Source organism: Protopterus annectens, chromosome 5.part1 (assembly GCF_019279795.1).
Source record: "Protopterus annectens isolate FY-2018-M chromosome 5.part1, PAN1.0, whole genome shotgun sequence".
Lineage (NCBI taxonomy): Eukaryota > Metazoa > Chordata > Ceratodontiformes > Protopteridae > Protopterus > Protopterus annectens.
The window spans coordinates 315959814-315979482 of record NC_056736.1 but is presented as its reverse complement, the minus strand read 5'-3'; the positions used below and the strand labels follow the sequence as shown (position 1 = coordinate 315979482).

The window sequence follows — 19669 nt, the reverse complement described above, 5'->3', positions numbered from 1 at the left end:
TTTATATAGGTTTACTTGTTGCATGGGTGGATATTTACTTATATTTACTTATATGCATTTGTTAAAAATATATTTACTTTTTTGGACACATGCATTTATATATATCACCCTGATAAGGAACTATTAAGTGGGTGGTTTTGACTGATCAACTTTCCACCCAAAGAGAGTATATATTCTACTTAGGACCTTTCAAGTACTTGTATAAGTACTTTTATAAGGCTGTTATGTGTATTCCAATGTTTATTACTATTTTAATTACTATTATATGTGTTTACTTTTTAACTTGTTTATATAATTTAAATTTATGTAATTCCTAAAGTTGGTGTACATATGTAGATTTGTACATGCATACATTTGAGAAGTTTTATGATTAGTTTTTGTGTATTTTAAGAAGTAATGTCAAGTAAATAGACTGTGAGGTGGTTTTTACATAGTTCTTCCGCCTATATTGGATCACAATTAACACTTGTTATATTCAATTGATGACCAGTTAGGGTTTTAAATGTAGCAGGTTGGATGAGTCTAATTTATTCTGAAGAAGTCTGCTTACTAAGCAGACAAAAAGCGCTTCAATAAATTTTGGTTTTTGAATCTTACACCCTGGTGGTCTTTGCGTGGTCACTGACCAGTATTTGTATTATCTACTTCGACCTTTGGACTCTCTCAGCTGTTTCTAGTATTTGTTTTAAAAGTAACATGTATTCTTTCTAATATTGCAAATCTAAACTGATGTGTATTATCTGTCTCCTGTATATGTCTATATAATGCGTTGCTAGTATCTTCCTTTTTAATAGAATATAAATGTTCATAAATTTGCCTCTTGAATTTCCGTTCCGTCTTTCCTGTAGAGAAACAAATACATTTACTACATTTAGCTAGGTATATAATCTTCTTGGTGTTACAATTACCCCTAGCATATTTTATTCTAGTTCTGTTAACATTATCCAGAACTGTACTTTCATCTTCATTTATGACTTTACAATACTGACAACTTCCGCATTTTCTAGTTCCCCTATTATCATTCCTATCCCCTTTATGGCTGACGTTCCTTTCCAATATAGACTTCAAATTCATCCCCATCCTGTAAACAAATATAGGTCCATCACCCACATACTTACTTACATCTATATCTGCTGTCAATACATTCCAATATCTTTTTACCATTTCCTTTATATTGTAAACCTGTGGAGTATAATACAATATACATGCTCTATTGTATCCGTTTCCTTGTGCGGGTGCGGTTTCCTTGCCATAATATTGTTTCCCTAACACTGGGTAATATTTGTTACACCACTGTGCCTTAACATATATTTCGACCTCATGGATTAAATAATTGGGGTATCCCCTGTCTTTGAATAACTTACTAATGAATGCTATTTCCTCTACCATATCGTTATATTTAGAAGTCATTCGTGCTGCCCTGATACATTGTCCCTTAAATATATTCTTTTTCATTTTTAAGGGATGAAAGTTTGTAAATTCAAGATAATTGTTTGAGAAAGTATTTTTTTCTATAAATATGAGAAGAAAATCCTTCTTCCGTACTTGCCATGAATGTATCTAAATATGATATTCCTTCTACACTATAACTATACGTAAATGTTAAAAACTGGCTAGAGCTATTCAAATATCTAATAAATTCCTCTAATGTATCCAATTGAGCATCCCATAATATAAATATATCATCTAGAAATCTTGTGTATAATCTAATATACTTGTAATATTGACATTTAAAAACCTTGTCCTTTTCCCAATCCAGTAATACTAAATTAGCAAAAATGGGGGCACAAGCTGCCCCCATAGCCACTCCTCTGGTCTGCCTATAGTATTCCCCCTCGAAGTATATATAGTTGTGATCCAAAATAATACTCATCAATTCCATGATTACTTTGCATTGCCCAAAGATGCATCCAGGTTTTCAGATTTCACATATTCTGGAATGGGCTGTTCCTATAACCAGGCATGCCTATGAGCAACTTCTATTAAAATATCAAAGCCACAATGCAAAGAATGCTTAGCAACCTGGGAACAGGAGTTACAAAGATCAAGCAATTCTTTATTATATAGAGCTCTGAACTTTATCCCCTCCAGTTTCTCTTCCATTTGGTCTAGAAGGGCCTCCAGAATTTGACTCTATGGAAATGGCATTGAGAGCTCACATGGCCATGGTGGCAGGGGTGTACACTATCTTTTCAAGTCTGTCAAGGATCCGAACTCCTATGTCAATTTGTAAAAGGTTTCTAGAGATGCTGCCCTGAGCTCCCTAATGACCTTGAGACACCACCTTGGGATCCACCACAGGAATTCTAAAAAGGTGTTTAGGGGAATTCAAGACCATGCAAAACAAGTTCTAGCTTCCTGTGAGCAGGTGGTTGGGAATCAGGCTTCAGGGAAGAGTCAAGTGTGACATTATACACTACCTCAAGTACTGGAGGAATAGCAAGAGGTTTGTGCTCAAGGCATTTTAAAATTATCTTTCCATTTTCTTGAATTGAGAGTAGTCCTGAGCTTTCCAACTGAAGAGCTCCCGCATTTTATGGAGTGTCTCCCCAAAGGTGAAGTGTTCAAGTGGCAAAGCTGAGTCAAGAATTTCACCAGACTCTGAATCTACATATGAACCAGTAGAGATTTAGTCAACATATGCTAATTAATTTTCATCTGGGTCATAGGAATCAATGGATTCGTGGGGGAAGGTCCCTCTACCTCTTTCAAGACAGAGATCCTATAACAGGGTTTTCTAGTAGGGCTATTCTGCTTGGATCTTTCAAACTGTAGGAGATTCTCAGCCATTCTGAGTAGATTCTGCTGATAGGCCTCATGAGACCGGCAGCCAGAAGGTTTAGGTTGTGGTAAGCTGGATGCAGCCTTTTTAAGCTTTGTGCTTGAAATAGGTCTGGGTGTGGCATTACATATAGGGGCAGGCCTTGGATGAGTGCCTGCAACCTGTGCTTGGTCCACTGAAGACTCATGCCAAACCTGGGGGATTCCAACCTCCCCCTCAGAAGGCCAGCAGCAGGCATCAAAAGCCAAGGTCTACAAAGTGACCCTGACCCCAATCAATAACTCAAGTTATATGAGCAGATGTAGAGGGGGCTGCTGTCATATCTGACTTAGAAAGGGTCTCTACAGGCCTCAGCCATGTTTTTGATCATCAGAGGAGACTGCACAGATGTCTCTTCTCCTACGACAATCATGAGTCTGTGCAGACTGACTGATGATGAAAACAAATTGTTTGCTACCCTAATGTGCTTGGGACGTTTCACCCTTCATTTACAAGAAAGGTCAGAGTCAGCATGATTGGCAGACACCATAGTGCATGAATGTCCCTGGCATCCTTTTCTTTTCAGCTAAGGACTTAGTTCTACACTTAACAGTATACCTAATAAAGTCAGCACAGTGGGGACAATGAGACACATCATACTACAAGCCAAGGCAACAATGACAGAGTATGGAAATCTCAATGTAGAACTTGCTTATCACACTCAATGCAAGCATTTCTCTTAGAGAACATCTAATACAGCAACACAAGTGAAAAGAAGTAAATGCACCCCAATGGGGCACTTAACTTTGGAAGCTCTCTGACACGGACCAACCAGTGCACTCAACACACTGGATGCTTTGAGTTCTGATGGCTAGAAATAAAACAAAATAAGGTGCCAGCTGAAGATCCTTATACCCAGACATCCTGACATCAGCGAGAGGGTGTCTGTTAGGCCTTTATAAGAGGAAACGTTTTGTGCCTGCCAAGGGCTTTTACAGCAATGAAGTTTGAAGTTGTTAAGACTGCAACAGTGAAACACAAGGAATATTATGAGTGTTGAAAAGATAAAGTAAAATAAGATTTTTTTTTTTTTTTACTTTTAACTAGGTATAATGTGTAAGATATTACTAGGTATATCAGGTCCTTTACACCAGAGATCCAAATGCTTTAACGGGTTAAGTAAGCTTTTATTTTAATAAAATATGCCAAGTGAAGACAACGCTGGTCTCGCTGTCACATAGGAATTAAAAGTACAGTTTTGTACCTACCATAAATGTAGATGTTCGAAGATCCACATTGCTGCAGTCCTTACACTTGGGTAGTCCGCTGTCCTCGGTCGGCCCGAATATCAAAGTATTAGGCTGACGTCGGTCAAGGCGCTTAAGACTGACATCAGGACGTCAGGGTACAAATGCGCATGACCGACGTCATATCCTCAAGTCTTTTCTTGCCCCAGATGTCAGAAGACCCTAAAAAGAAAGGTCAAAACCAAAAGACAGCAAAAACCAACCAACCACCCTTGCACTAATTATATGTACAATATATACAATATACACAATATTTACAACCCAACCCACACAACCGCCTCTAACTACAGAGGGGAAGGAGGGAGGGTAAATTGGACTGCAGCAATGTGGATCTTCGAACATCTACATTTATGGTAGGTACAAAACTGTACTATGTTCTTCATCTCACATTGCTGCAGTCCTTACACTTGGGTAGAATCCCAAAGCAGAGGTAAGGGAGGATGGCAAAACTATAAAGCAGCAGGAGCTGCCAAAATGCCCTGTAAAATTGCAGTGGCAAAACCAGCCCTAGATTTAGAGTAAAGTGGAAGGTGATAATGCTTAGAGAAAGTATGCACTGAACTCCCAAGTAGCTGCCTCCAAAATATCTTTAGTTGCCACCCCCCTTAAAAAAGCTGTAGAAGTGGCAGTAGCCCTAGTGGAATGAGGCCTAATCCCAGCTGGAATCTCCTTACCATGATGGGAATAACAGAAAGCAATGCAAAACCCAATCCACTTAGAAATAGTTTGTTTTGACACAGGCTTGCCCTGAGAACTCAAAGCAAATGAAACAAATAACTGCTGAGATTGCCTGAACCCTTTAGTTCTGCTCAAATAATATCGCAACTGCCTGTGTACATCTAAAGTGTGCAAAATCTTTTCCCCTTTATTTTGGGGATTTGCATAAAAAGTAGGCAAATGAATAGTTTGGTTTAAAGCCACACTAGAAACCACTTTAGGCATAAAGGAAGGATTAGTACGCAAAGATACCCTATCCTTATGGAAAATTAAGAAAGGCTCAACCGCCATAAGGGCCTGTAATTCAGAAACCCTTCTTGCAGAGGTAATGGCCAACAAAAAGCAGTCTTCCATGATAAATATTTCAACTCGGCAGTAGCTGCAGGCTCAAAAGGTTGTAGAGTGAGTTTCTCCAACACAAAATTGAGATCCCAAGCAGGAGTAGGAGCTCTACGTGGGGTCTTATATTCTTTGCCCCTCTAAGGAATTGCTTGAACAAAGGATGAGAAAACAATGGTGGATCACAGTCATAGTGAGCAGAAATTGCTGCAGCATGAACCTTAATAGAAGAGAAGGACAAACCTTTGTCCAGTAACTCAGTAAGATATTGAAGAGCCACACTTAAATTAGGCTCAGAAACATCAAATTCCTTTGCTGTACTCCAAAATAAAAATCTCTTCCATTTATCTGCGTACACTTTCCTTGTACTAGGCCTTCTGGCCTCCAAAATAACATTCAAAACTTGCTGTGGAAGCTGAGACCCTCCAGAGTTCAAAACAGAATATGCCAGGCTGTTAGGTGAAGAGAGTGAAGTTTGACATTGAGTAAATGACTGTTCTCCTGAGACAGCAGGTGTGGAATCGAAGGCAAAGGCCATGGAGGCTCCGTACCAGACTTCTCAGTAATGGGTACCAGTGCTGTCGAGGCCAATCTGGAGCTATTAAAATCATCTTTGGCTTGTCCTGTCTGACCTTTAGAGTACCTTTGGGAGGAGAGGCAGAGGTGGAAAGGCATACACATGAAGATTGCTCCAATTGAAAGAAAGAGCATCCACTTTCCAGGCTGTGGGATGAAACCTTTTGTGCAAAACTTTGGCAGCTGGTAGTTTAGTGGAGAAGCGAACAGATCTATGTCTGGAGTTCCCCATGACACTGTCAATTCCTGAAATACATGAGGATCCAATTTCCACTCGTGGGGATCCATAATTCGTCTGCTCAACACATCTGCTAAGGAGTTCTGTGCTCGGCAGAAACCTTGCCTGAAGATTTAGCTGTAAACTGAGAGCAGTCTCCCACAAAATCATTGCTTGCCTGCATAGAGGATAAGAATGTGTTCCCCTTGCTTGTTGATGTACCACATGACAGTTGTGTTGTCTGTTAGAATCAACACCTGCCCTGGAAGAAGTAAATCCTTGAAAGCTATTAATGCAAATTGGACTGCTAACATCTCCTTCAAGTTGATATGTAGATGTTGTAGTCTGGCAGGCACGTGTCTTGTATCCACTTTCCATTTAGATGAGCTCCCCAAGCTTTGTCTGAGGCATCTGTCGTTAGAATCTGACTCGCCTCTGGCGGGTCACAGAGAGTCCCTTGTTTAGGTGACATTCCTGAGCCCACCACAAAAATTCCTTTTGAATGCAAGGTATTATCTGAATGACAGTGTCCATATCCTGGCAGTGCTGTGTCCATACATTTTTGAGATACCATTGTAGCTTCCTCATATGCAGTTTGGCATTGGGAAGCACCAGAATACAAGATGCCATGAACCCCAAGGCTTGAAGGACTGTCCTTGCAGTCAGCCTGGACTGATGAGACAATTGATGGAAGTAAAGGGAAAGATTCTTTTGTTTGTCCGGGGTCAAAAAGGCCATCTGGGATGCTGTATTCAGTCTCACACCCAGAAAGCACATGTCCTGAGAGGGTACTAGACTGGACTTTATTTCGTTCACAGAATACCCCAGGCATCTTAGCACTGCTATCACATATTGCAAATGATGAAGAAGTTCGCCTTCCCTGAGCCAGAATCAGGCAATCGTCCAAATAAGGATAGATCTGTATTCCTTTTAGCCTGAAAGCTATCACTGGAGCCAGAACTTTCGTGAACACTCTGGGCAGTAGATAAGCCAAAGGGCAATGCAGAGAACTGATAATGAGAAGTCCCAGCCAGCCTTGATACTTCCTGCAACTTAGCCTGATAGGAACATGAAGGTAAGCCTCCTTGAGATCCAGAGTTACCATCCAGTGATCTTTGCCCAGCAGAGGTAAAAGCTGTTGTAACGTCAACATTTTGAACTTGGGAATGTCCAGATAAGTGTTGAGGATAGATAAATCCAAAATTGGTCTCCACGTGTTCCCCTTCTTTGGTACTAGGAACAGGCGAGAATAAAATCCTAGGCCCACTTCTGGCAGAGGGACCGGCTGTATGGCCCCTATTTGAAGCAGCAGAGAAATTTGTTTGTGAGCCTCTATTCTTTGCTGAGGAGGAACGTCTGGCATGCCTTTGAAAGGAGGCAAGGTATGGAAATAAAACTTGTAACCTTGGTGTATGATATCCAATACCCATCTGTCTTGGGTAATTAAACTCCAATTTTCCTTGAAGAGTGCCAACCTTCCTCCCAAAGGTGCTGCCAGACGAGAAGGCTCTGGCAGCTGAAAAGGTAGGTCATTGGGCCTGTTTACGAAAGGACTGGCCCCTGCCCTCACCAAAGACTGTGCAGGTGAACTCCCTGTTCTAGGCCTGAAAGAGCCGTGAGCTCTGCCCCTACCATGTCTAGATCTACCCCTAGACTGTGAATCATAAGAAGGGTACGTCCACCCCTTAGCAGGCCAATTCCTACTAAACTTGGAGGCTGAACTTGCAAAAAATCTTTAACAGTCTGCATAGACTTAGCCTTGTCTTCCATTTTCTTTAAGACTGCCTCCACAGGTGAACCAAACAACACATCAGACTGTAAAGGAGCATCTAAAATCCTTGTCTTAACATGGTCAGATAAATTCTGATCCCTCAGCCAGGCGTGCCTGCGAAGAACTGACCCAGTGGCAGCCACCCTAGGCGAGGCCTGTACAGCATCAAAACCACATTGTAAAGAATGCTTACCCACCTGTTCAGAAACATGTACCAAATCTTGTAATTCTTTACACTCAATACCTTCCGCCAGAGCATCTACCTTAGACTTCAATTGAGAAAGTAGATAGTTTTGATATTTCAACATGTGAAACTGGCAATTCAAAGCCCTCATAGCTAAGGTGGAAGAAGTATAGACTTTCTTTCCCCATCTATCCAAAGCCCTGGCCTCTTTATCTGGAGGAACCGGATTTTTACAACAGAGGCCTTGACACCCTTAGGTCCCTGACTAACAGTTTCTGGGTCGCCCTAGGACTCTTATAAAGATATTTATGAGCTTCAGGCACCCTGTAATACCTATCCGGTTTAACAGGAGCAGGAGGCAAAGAATCAGGATTAAGTGAAGCCTCTGCAAAGACATCTTCCACAACATCCAGAACAGGAGGTATAGCCAAAGGCCTATGCTGGGGTAAAAGCAAAAATTCCCTAAGCCTTTTCCTGGAATCAGAGAAGTCCTGACCTTCCCACTTAAAATGTTCCCTCATGGAATGAAGAGTCTCTGAAAAAGAAAAATCCTCTGGAGGAGAAGCAGAAGGAGTAGAATCATCCACATCAGAATCAGAATAAGGAGAATACTCCTGCAAGTCTTCAGCCGAAGACTCTGAAACATCCGAAGCCTGCTCAAAACTCCCTAACTCTGGTTCCACCCTAGGCCTCTTATCAGGAGGGGGCAAAGAACCTCTAATCAAAGTAATTAAATCTTCTGCCATTTTAAGCATGTGCTTCTTGGGCACAGATCCTGATGAACTAGGAGTGACACCAACAGGAGCTAAACCTGGCCTGCCTCTGGGAGAAGCCTTGGAAACAGAAGGAGAGGGCCTAACCACCCTAGGAAGGGAAGGGAAGGGAGTACAGTAACCTGAGAAGCCCCTACAGCCTGACCTGCCTCCTGAGAGGCCACATCCTGCAATAACAAAGTCTCCCCCTGGGACTCCAGAGAAACCTCTGGCGGAACCACCGGTTCCACTGACACCTCTAAAGAACCGGCGTCCGATGCGGGCTCTTCTTGCCTGGGTTTAGCTGCTTTGTCTTTGCGCTTCTTGAAGCGGCCGGAGCATCCGACGGCATATTATAATTGCACCGCTTCCCGAAGACCAACCTGGCACAATCTAACCTTCGCTTAATAGTGCGCTTATTGAACCTAGCACAAAAGCGACACCCAACAACGTCGTGCTCAGGCCCCAAACAAGGAATACACAAAGTATGATAATCTCTATGCGGTATCTGTTTCCCACTGAGGCAAGAAAAAACTAAAATATTCCCCAACGGGGTACTTAGCCAACTTTGACTCAGTCTGAAACTCCGTATTCGTAAAATTTCAGAAGCCGAACGGCACTTGCAACGCTGCTTCTGCATCGGACCATGCGGCAAAAAAGACTGAGGATATGACGTCGGTCATGCGCATTTGTACCCTGACGTCCTGATGTCAGTCTTAAGCGCCTTGACCGACATCAGCCTAATACTTTGATATTCGGGCCGACCGAGGACAGCGGACTACCCAAGTGTAAGGACTGCAGCAATGTGAGATGAAGAACATCCCACAGTATGCTGCAGGTGACTATGGCTCAAGTAGCAGCTTGTCCTCTTGGTGGTACAGATGGTGTACCCATCCCGGAGGAAAGGACAGTAGTTTTCACACAGTTCATGCCAATTCTCTAATGGCGGAGCCTCAGACCATGATGTAGAGACCCGCAGCAGGGAAGACATGGGCACATCTGACCAAGTAAGCTGCTGATGCTAGACCTTGTATGTGGAGGAGCAAGAATGTGCCTGTAGAGGGGCATAGGCAGTCTAAACAGTAATGCAAGTCCTCACATCACTATCACAGTGATTAGGACATATTTTTAAAAAAATTTTCCTCATAGCTGGGATGCTGACCAATACACAAACAACTCTAATTGGTCTGAATAATGACTCCACTAGACAGCTCTCAGCTCCATAGTTCTGGAGATTTCCTACCATGGGAGGAATAAATTGGCTTAAGTCCAGCTGGGGAAGTCTTAGGGTCTGCAGCCATTGGGGATACTAAAAGATACAACACAAGAATCTCAAGAATTGAGCTGATGCACAAAATTTCATTTAGGCTACATGTGTGTAGTTTTAAATGACTAAAGTTTACTTTGACACAAACAGAAATCTAGGATGAAACCTGACAAACAACACATAGTCTTAATCTATTTTAAACAATAGGGTTAACAGAATTAAATCTGCACATCTTGTCCTAGTGCTCATTAATAGACTTGACATTTAAGGGAACGTTGAGGATTATTTTAGCTTCTGGAACAAGCACTGCAGTCAGCAATCATAAATGTCCATTGCCACAAGTCTAGAGGGGGCAAGGATCTCAGGTTACTGAGCAAGTAGTGAAATGTGGAACACCCTGCGAACTTTGAGAACAACATAGTAATTTAGACATAATTTAAACTGTCTGTCTGCACTTACTGAAGCTTGTATAATTACAAACCTTTGAAGCTGGATTAAAAAATGCCCTAAATACAATACCAAAGTAAACAGTGTTGAGGTAGAAAGTGTATTACCTCTGCATTTTAGTTTGTTGATAAGGATAGCCCCTCTATGTTTTTCTCGGAGCTGATGCCATGCTATCAAGATTCACTGAGGCCATAGAGTTTCACTGCTAAATTAGTATAATGTTTTACATGCTAACTTAAGCAATAGGAGAGCCTTATGTTCTAGGCAAACAAGTTAGTGACTGCCCTGCAAACAGAACATCTTATTTGATAATGCAGTAATGATCCCACAATGTAAGTAAAGTAGCTACACTACTAAAAACGTAGGTGTTTTTTTTTTTTTGATTATCCAGAATAGCCTGCTGGTGTTTACAAATCATTATGTGTATATTTGCAAATATTGTAAACAGTTTTGGTTTTACCATTAACCATTTCTCTAACCTTCTCTATATATAAGACTGTGTAACAAGCATTTAATAGAAAACCCAAGGCTCTGCAACCAGCATGATTGTTCTAACACCCTGTAACAATCATTTGATCTTGTGTATTGTTTGTTTCAAGAATATTCATCTTGTTTGCTTCTGCTTTTGTGCTTCCATGTCATGGCTGAAAAGAGTCATGGGGGTTATTAGACATAGAGGGTAAAGTGTTTGCCTTATAGGCATAAGGTACAGGGTTTGATTCTCACCTTGGTCACCGTGTAGTAATTTGCTGGTTACCAAATATTAAATAAATTATTTACCCAGTCTCTGTCATAACATCATAATGTCGGTGTGGTCATAAAGAAAAAAATGACCAAAGACAATAAAACATGAAAAATATAACAAAATATTCACTGTTTTTCAACACTACTTGTAAGGTTAATATCAGGTGTACAGCTGGACATGAAATTAAATATAAAACAAAGACACATGGAAAAGGCAGGAAAATTTAAAAACAATCTGAAATAATAAAAGACCAGTTAAATCACACCTAGATGGACAGGCCTTAAATGGCATTTAGGATAACTGAACTACTGAATGCTCTACATTAACTGCTGTCTGTTGTACCTTGCAAGGTTTATTCGTGCTTTTTGACCCCCACTTAATGTCACTCCACGATCACCAATCACAGTAAGGTCACCGTCTTCCAGCATATCAAGGTCCTATAAAAAAAAAGGTCATGATGTATTACAGACAATGAAAACATTAGAAATCACAGCCAAATGCCAACTGTCTAAAACCCTCTAATGACAGAATTTAAAATTTGAAAAGTTTAGCAGCATATATCAAAAATAAACATTTGTAAGAGAGTCTGAATGTTGTAAGAAGTGTTACAATTCAGTACATTCACAAAGCTTAGCCTTATGATCATGGTCATCTATGACCTCTGGGGAAATAAAATTACCTCAGTTAGTAATGACTAATAAATACATCTTGGCACTACTCACTTAACATGTTGACATTGTTATTAGAAAGTTTCTTAGATGACTGAAATACTCCCATAAACTTACTAGACTTTTAATACCCAGTACTCAGTAACATACAGAATAAAATCATTTACTTCAAATACTTGAGGTCACCTTAACTACTGTTGCTCTTGGTAACTTTCAGAACACACCTCCTCTTCAAACAACCCTCCACAAAATCTACAGTTTCACCACACTAGCTGACTCAAGATCCCAACACTGTACTTTCCTAAGCACAAAATGGTACAAACTCCCCAAACTGAAAGGGTGAGCATTTATTTTATAACTTCTGCCCACTCTTGGCCAACAAGCTAACCTCAGCCATTCAGCACTGCTCACTACGGCCACAAACTCAAACATTCACATCCAATACAAAGCTCCCGTCTATTCAATTACAGGCATACCCCTTGGATGGGAGGTTAGCATAAGGGTGGGACATTAGCATAATGGTTAAGGTGTTTACCTTACCACCAGAACATGCAGGGTTTGAGTCTTATGTGGGGTAATTTGGCTAGGCTTAAAATGGCCCATAAGGGTAGTTTTCCTAGTACTAATCTTTGAACCTATACCTCTTACAGGTGGGATAAAAATAAAAGTATACAACAGAAAAAATTACACACTGAATCAGAGGATAGATAAGAGTTACTGAAAAGACATGGAAAGAGCAGGGGGAGCTGATGAAAGTGAACAAATAAATGCAGAGGATGAGAACTATACAACTGAAAGACTGATTACAGATTAAAAACAAAAACTATGAGCAGGAGAACAGCGAACACTGCTACATAAAATGAATGAAATGTTGTCTAATAATAAATTGTAACGTAATGAAGCAATAACAGACAACATTAGGTATCTGTTGACACAGACAGAAGAGGTAGACTTTATTTTGTAAATGTGAGGCAAGTACAGTAATATCACAGAAGGCAGGCAAGAAGCACATTACACAAAAAATGAATTGCTATCTTGGCCTTCAGCCATGTTCTGGAAATGCAGCACTAGTAAATACTGAAATGCTGCAGATAATAAATGAAGTGCACATGATTCCAAAAACAGTGTCATGTTTTCACGTACATCAAGGTGGTAGGATGATAAAGGTATGAGTCATGTATGTATACATCCATCTGAGTGCCAGAAAAGAATGCTTTGAAACATATAAACCACATCTGGTATGCAATTTGCCTATTATAATGTACAAGAGACCTTAATTCTGAAATAACAGAGTAAAAGGAAAAAAAAAAAACAGTATTTTGAAGTGGTACAGATGTTTCTTTGAAACTGGGAAGACAAAGTTTATGTTAAAAAACAAAATATATTTTCAAATACACTACATATGACACAGATTTAATCATAAAACGGTGATGGTAAAATAGGAAGAATATAAAGAAAACAAGTAGAGGATGATTTCCATAAAACAGAATTCTGTAAAATGTAATGATATTTATTTTACACAACTGTAGAAATATTATGTTATGTTGTCATACAACTGAATGGTGGACTGCATTTAAAGGATACCACACACCAAATATCTGTAGGTATGTAAAAATAAATCAAACTGTATGTAACAAGAAACATTTTTGGTGTAGGCATGTCAAACTACAGAAAGGAAAAAGAGAAATGATATATAAAAGAATAAGAAATAATTGTACTTAACAAAAAGGGATCATTATCTGGTATAATAAACAAAAGAATTGAATAAAAGGTAAAAAAAAAAAAAAAAAAAAAAAAGATGCAATACCCTTTCTAATAAGGAAAGGGGAACCATAATGAGTGAGACTGAACATATTGGCAGTTGTGAAGATTACGGCATCTAGAGTTAATACTGTTCTAGAAGAGCTGTGGCTTAGCTAGCATAAGCACATTCTATCTGACCAAATGGTCCAGCATTTCTTTGTTTAGACAGAATGGCCCAGCATTTCTTTGTTTAGACAGACAAGTAAATAGATTTATAGACATTAAGAAGATATTTCACCATTGATTCTGTATGTAGCAAAAGACTGCATCACCTTAATCCCTTTTACATAACATTTTTTTTAGAGGTGGATAGTGGAGGAATTAAAGTGAGTGCCAAACTCCTTACAAACAGAATTAACAGTAAAGCAGAGTAATTATATCTCTCTGATACATTATATTGTGTTTTCTCAATAAGTTACCAATCAAACAGCTGGCAACAGCTCTCCACTGACATGGCAGCTGTCAGATTATACTATGACTGTTTTTAACGGGCAAAAATAATCAATATCTAGACCCAGTCCAGTGTTCTTCGGTTATGCCAACTTAACAGACACGGTGGAGTTAAAGTGACCAAAGACAAGAAAATGGAGTATTTAAACCAGAAGTTAAAATAATAATACAAAAAGCAGGAAAGGTATAAAAGGAGGCACCGTGATAACACAAACAAAGAAATTGTACTGGAATAGTCTAAATGCAATAAACACATTGTGGGTAAAACACCTGCAACAGTTGGTTTGAGGCATTTTTTGTAAGAGTCTGGAAGAAAGGCAGCTATGAGAATAGTTAAAAGTTTATCAAGGATTGTATGGAGAAGGACATGAAAAATAATGGAATGTGTGCACTAGGATAGTGAAAATGAAGAAGAAATGGGGAAATAAAAGGAAATGAGATGTGTGAAGACTGGTAATGTTGCTAAACTTTGATTATAAAATATGGACTAACACAACATATAACAGACTACGTGAAGTGATAACTGTGACAGGAAAGTAAGTAACATAAGGGAAAGTCTTTGGATAAGAAAAGAAGCTGCAGTCACAATAAATGAGAAAAAGAAGAAAAAATAAGAATGAGGCACAAAAAAGCATTCCAGTCAGGTGCACATTGGTACATGAGGCAATTCTGAATATTTTCAACAGCTGTAAGTTAGAAATGAAGTTTTTGCAATGGTGTAATATATACTGAATTCTACTTGTAAGTCTATGGTTAATGGACATAGCTGGAAAAGATGACTATTTAAAAGGAATATAGCAAGGCCATCCCCTCATTATTTAGTGCTGTAAATCAGTTAAGGAGAGTTATGACTCACTTTTCGGATACATTTGATACATTTCTTGGATAGTAGCAGCTTACTGTCATATGTTGTCTCTGTACTGTGTTAACATACTTGCTATACTGAGACAAGACTACACAATTTTTTAACAAGCAAGAAAGTAATGCTTTATAACGCATCAGCCCTTCCTAATTTGAAAAGTAAACCTAAACATTTATAAACAAGTGCAAATGAAATAGTCAATCTAAATCATTTACAGGTTCTTGTCATGTTCTTTCTTTGTTACCAGGCACTTGGAATTATGACATGTCATCTCCTACTCACTTTTTGTCAAGTGTGCAAGCAGACAAAATGTTCCTTTCACTCCTGTTGTAATTTGCATGTTATTAGAAAAGAAACATTTGCCATATCACTACAGATTTCAAATCAGCTTGAAATGCATTCTTGTACAATACATTCAATTAGATGCACCTAAGTTTACAAAACAAATACAGCAGATGATATTAATGATGCCATCATCTAGCTGATGTGTATATCCTTGTTAAAATGTCTATTTAACATATAATCTTTCTCTTTTCTGAGTTTTCTGACTTAGTATTGGCAATGCACATACATATACTCCATTAATATCATATAAATATTGTTACTAAACATTCTCAATGTTACTTTTGTTTTCAAAGGTCATTCAATACATACCCTAAAAATAATTCTCATTTTGTAACTCTGTGGGCCCTTAGATATATAGAAAATAACATGTATTTCCTTTATTATCGCTCCCCCAAAATAGCAAACAAAACAATGTTTTAAAAAAACAAAACTGTTTAAAATCCATAAAATGTTTTGTTTCCTTTTTTCACAGAAGTGCAGTATGGATACTATACTAGTCTTATCTGTAATTTTTTTCTTTAAAAATTCATTAAATACCCACATTGTCATTGTCTTTAAAATGAAAATGTAGCTTGTTGCTATACGTCTTAAGCTTCTTCAGTCCTGTAAGCTTAAGAAATGATATTTTACAACATGTGTAAATTTTGCTAACCCTGGAATCCCTGGGTGGGTACAAAATCCATGAAAATACATTAACATCTTATGCAGGTCACTTATGTAATTAGGCATATAAAATAATGCAATGAGTAATTTATCAACATTCACTTACAGGTCAATTACTGTATAATATCTGCATTAGTTAAAGCACAAAACATTTGTGCATACTCATGAAATATATTTTTGAAAATATAGAAAAAAATTGTTCTCTCTCATTGTATAACAGAATAAATTTAGCTTAAAGTGAAACATTTTCAAATTCATGAAGTTTTATACTTCTATTACTGTGTGTGTGTGTGTGTGTGTGTGTGTGTGTGTGTGTGTGTGTCAGGGGTGGAGGAACACTAACACAGACTTCATGAAGTATCTAATAAACACTTGTCTAACATCACCATTAAAAACACATGAGCTGTATTGTTCTCTGAAATGTACTCCATGCCTTTTACATATTAAAAGTATACACTACTGTTGTTTTTCCTGAAACTATCAATATAACACATGCATGAGCATGCGTGTGCGCACACACACACACACACACACACACACACACACACACACACACACACACACACACACACACACACACACGCCCATACACACACACGCACACACACTTCCTGTAAATGCTTCTTAATGAACTCTATGTAATTTAAACAGTGAAGTCTGAAAGAAAGCTATTCTATTGGTGTATGCATAAGTAATAAATCTGTCATTAAAACATGATTTACTATTTATACAGCAATGGAATGTTACCGACTGGCAAGCAGCCAACACAATTTAATTACGTGAGAACAGTGAACAGTCTGTTTTTTTAAGTCTAACTCAAAACAAAATACTTGACACAGCTACAGTCATTATTACTTCAAAACAAGTACCCTGACATTTCTAAAAGACAGATATCTATAAATAATTTGGTATTAGTCACAAATGTCCACATAACACTTGCCAACATCTACCTTGTTTTTTTTTATATTAAAAAAAAATAAACATATATAAGATGCAGAAAAGAAAATAATGACAGTCTTATCACTGCCTTCCTCTTTGTGAAGAGGTGCTTTGTCAACAGTTGTGATGGTCACGGGGGTCATGCATTCTGAAGCTTGTTTCAAGAAGAATGCCCTACATTTGCCAAATATAAAGTCTCTTCAACAGTAGGTCACCAATTATCTGCAATCTCTGGAAGAAGCATTTTGCCATTTCATCACATTAACACTTCTTTTCATTTTCTGGCAGTCAAATGCCTGTTGCTCATTTGATAATGTATAACTCATGTTTTGTACTGACGAAAACATTAAAGCAATAAATGAAACAATGAAATTACTGGATATATTCTCAATGGTGAGCTGGAACTTCAGTCATCACAAAAATGGCAATAAGCAAAAAACATTTTGCTAACAGTAGATGGTGTTAAGTAATAACTAACTTTTTTTTCTTCTCTCAGTCATCTACCTTTTTATGAAATATGAAGCATCACATTCATTTTCATGTTATAGTAACATTTTTATACTCCTTAAACTCAAGTTTTCAAGTTACAACCTGGCTTTTTTTGAAAATTACAAATGTTAAAGTCTATTACACAGTTCAAACGTTTTAATCTTATTTCTTTTCTACAAAAAACATTTTGTTTTACCCAAGAATGAAGCTGTAAACTAGCCAAACTAGGCATGAACGTTTGAGTTACTTGCCTTACTGCAAGTTGTTCTTGGCTATCACGTGTGAAGATTAGAAAAAAATGACATCACAGATTTTACAAGTACAGTTCATTATTGCTAAGTTTTGCTAAATGTAGGTACTTATCTTAATTTATGGCATGTTGTAGAAGTCATTTCATATGAAAGATTCTAAAAAATTTACAAGTAGCACACAATTCTTCTTAACTACACAAAGCAGAAAAAACGATACATCTACTGACTTTTGTTAAACACTTGTCTCTCTACATGCCCTTAACTTTTACTGAATCTTGTTAAGCAACTTAGCAGTTAGGTTCTTGGGCTTCTGGCAAATGACTTGCTATATCACTGCATACTGTTTTTATAAGGCTGGAAGATACTTGGGAATGAACATTAGTAGGTCCTTTAAAATTTTCTTCAGTGACCGCTACTTTGGTTTCTTTCACAACATCTGAGATTACTAATGATTACCAGGTTCAATTAAGTTATGGCCTACTGTTGTTGGGATTGTTCAATTCCTTTTTTCTAATCGAGCTGCATATAACAGTATGGGCTCTCAATACTTTACAGATACACAAGCAACAACAAAATATTCCCAATTTAGGACAAGCCCTCAAATGTGAGAAATCAGTCATAGAAACAGTTGTGGTATATAGTACATACGAGTCATTTAGTAGCTTCATCTGGCTGTGGCAAGTTATTTTATTTATTTATTGATATTTATTTCTTTACTGAAAAACTCTAACTGGGCAAGAACTCATTTTCAGCAGAGGCACAGGGGACAAAAGCTCCACAGGAAAGTTTTTGTGATATAAAAAAATGAGACCACAATAAATTATTTCAAAACTTTCCCCTCGTTTAATGTTTAATGTAACCTATAACCTGTACAATTCAAATAAAAAACAAATAAATCTCTTAGGGGGAAAATATAAAAAATAAAAAAACGTACAATACACTGGTTGTATAAGTGTGCACACCCTTAAACAATTACTATGTTGTGTGTGCACACCCTTAAACTAATACTTTGCTGAAGCACCTTTTCATTTAAATTACAGCATTCAGTCTTCTTGGGTAAACACCTGCCATCAATTAAAGAGACTGGTTAACCCCAAATAAAGTTCAGCTGTCCTAGTAGGACTTTCTTGACATGTACTCAGTTGCTTGCTAGAGCAAAAGCCATAGAGATCTGACAAGCACCCAAAGGATCTCATTGTTGAAAGGTATCAGTCAGGAGAAGGGTAGAAAAAAATTTCCACGGCACTGGATATGCCATGGAACACAGTGAAGACAGTCACTAAAAAGTGGAGAAAATATGGGAAAACAGTGAAGCTGCGAAGAACTGGACGTCCCTCCAAAATAGATGAAACTGGTCAGAGAGGCTGCCAAGAGACCTATAGCAACACTGAATGAGCGGCAGAAATTTCTGGCAAGTAGTGGTTGTGTACTACATGTGACAACAATCTCCCGTATTTCTTCATATGTCTGGATTAAGGGGTAGAGTTAAAAGATGGAAGCCTCTTCTTACAAAGAAAAACATCCAGGCCTGGCTAAAATTTGCAAAACAATACATCAACTACCACAAAGGCATGTGGGAAAATGTGTTATGGTCCGAGGAAACCAAGGTTGAACTTTCTGGACACAATTCCAAAAGGTACGTTTGGCGCAAAAACAACACTCCGCATCACTAAAAGAACACCATCCCCACAGTGAAGCATGCTGGTGGCAGTATCATGCTTTGGGGTTGCTTTTCATCAGCTGGAACTGGGACTTTGGTCAAGGTGGAGGGAATTATGAACAGTTCCAAATACCACTCACTTTTGGCCTAAAACCTTCAGGCATCTGCTAGAAAGCTGAAGATGAAGAGGAATTTCACCTTTCAACAAGATAATGACCCCAAGTATACATCCAAATCAACAAAAGAATGGCTTCACCAAAAGAAAATTAAAGTTTTGCAATTGTCCAGCCACAGCCCAGACCTAAATTCAATAGAAAATCTATGGGGTGACCTGAAGAGGGCTGTGCACAAGAGATGCCCTTGCAATCTTACAGATTTAAAGAAAAGCAGCTTGTAAAAGGAAGCGTTGGAGGCAGAATATTGCCAAAGTCTGGCGCTGTCCCATGCTGACAGACT

The 19669-nt window shown here is 38.4% G+C and overlaps 1 protein-coding gene across 3 annotated transcripts in view; it reads right to left on the bottom strand.

The window, feature by feature from the left end:
• ABCC4 (ATP binding cassette subfamily C member 4) overlaps positions 1 to 19669 on the bottom strand; it is a 2616332-nt gene that overhangs the window by 1626366 nt on the left and 970297 nt on the right. For all 3 annotated transcript variants that reach the window (XM_044072995.1, XM_044072997.1, XM_044072996.1), the window contains one exon: positions 11426 to 11520. In XM_044072995.1, coding sequence (XP_043928930.1) covers positions 11426 to 11520 — 95 coding nt within the window. The remainder of the gene's footprint in view (positions 1 to 11425; positions 11521 to 19669) is intronic.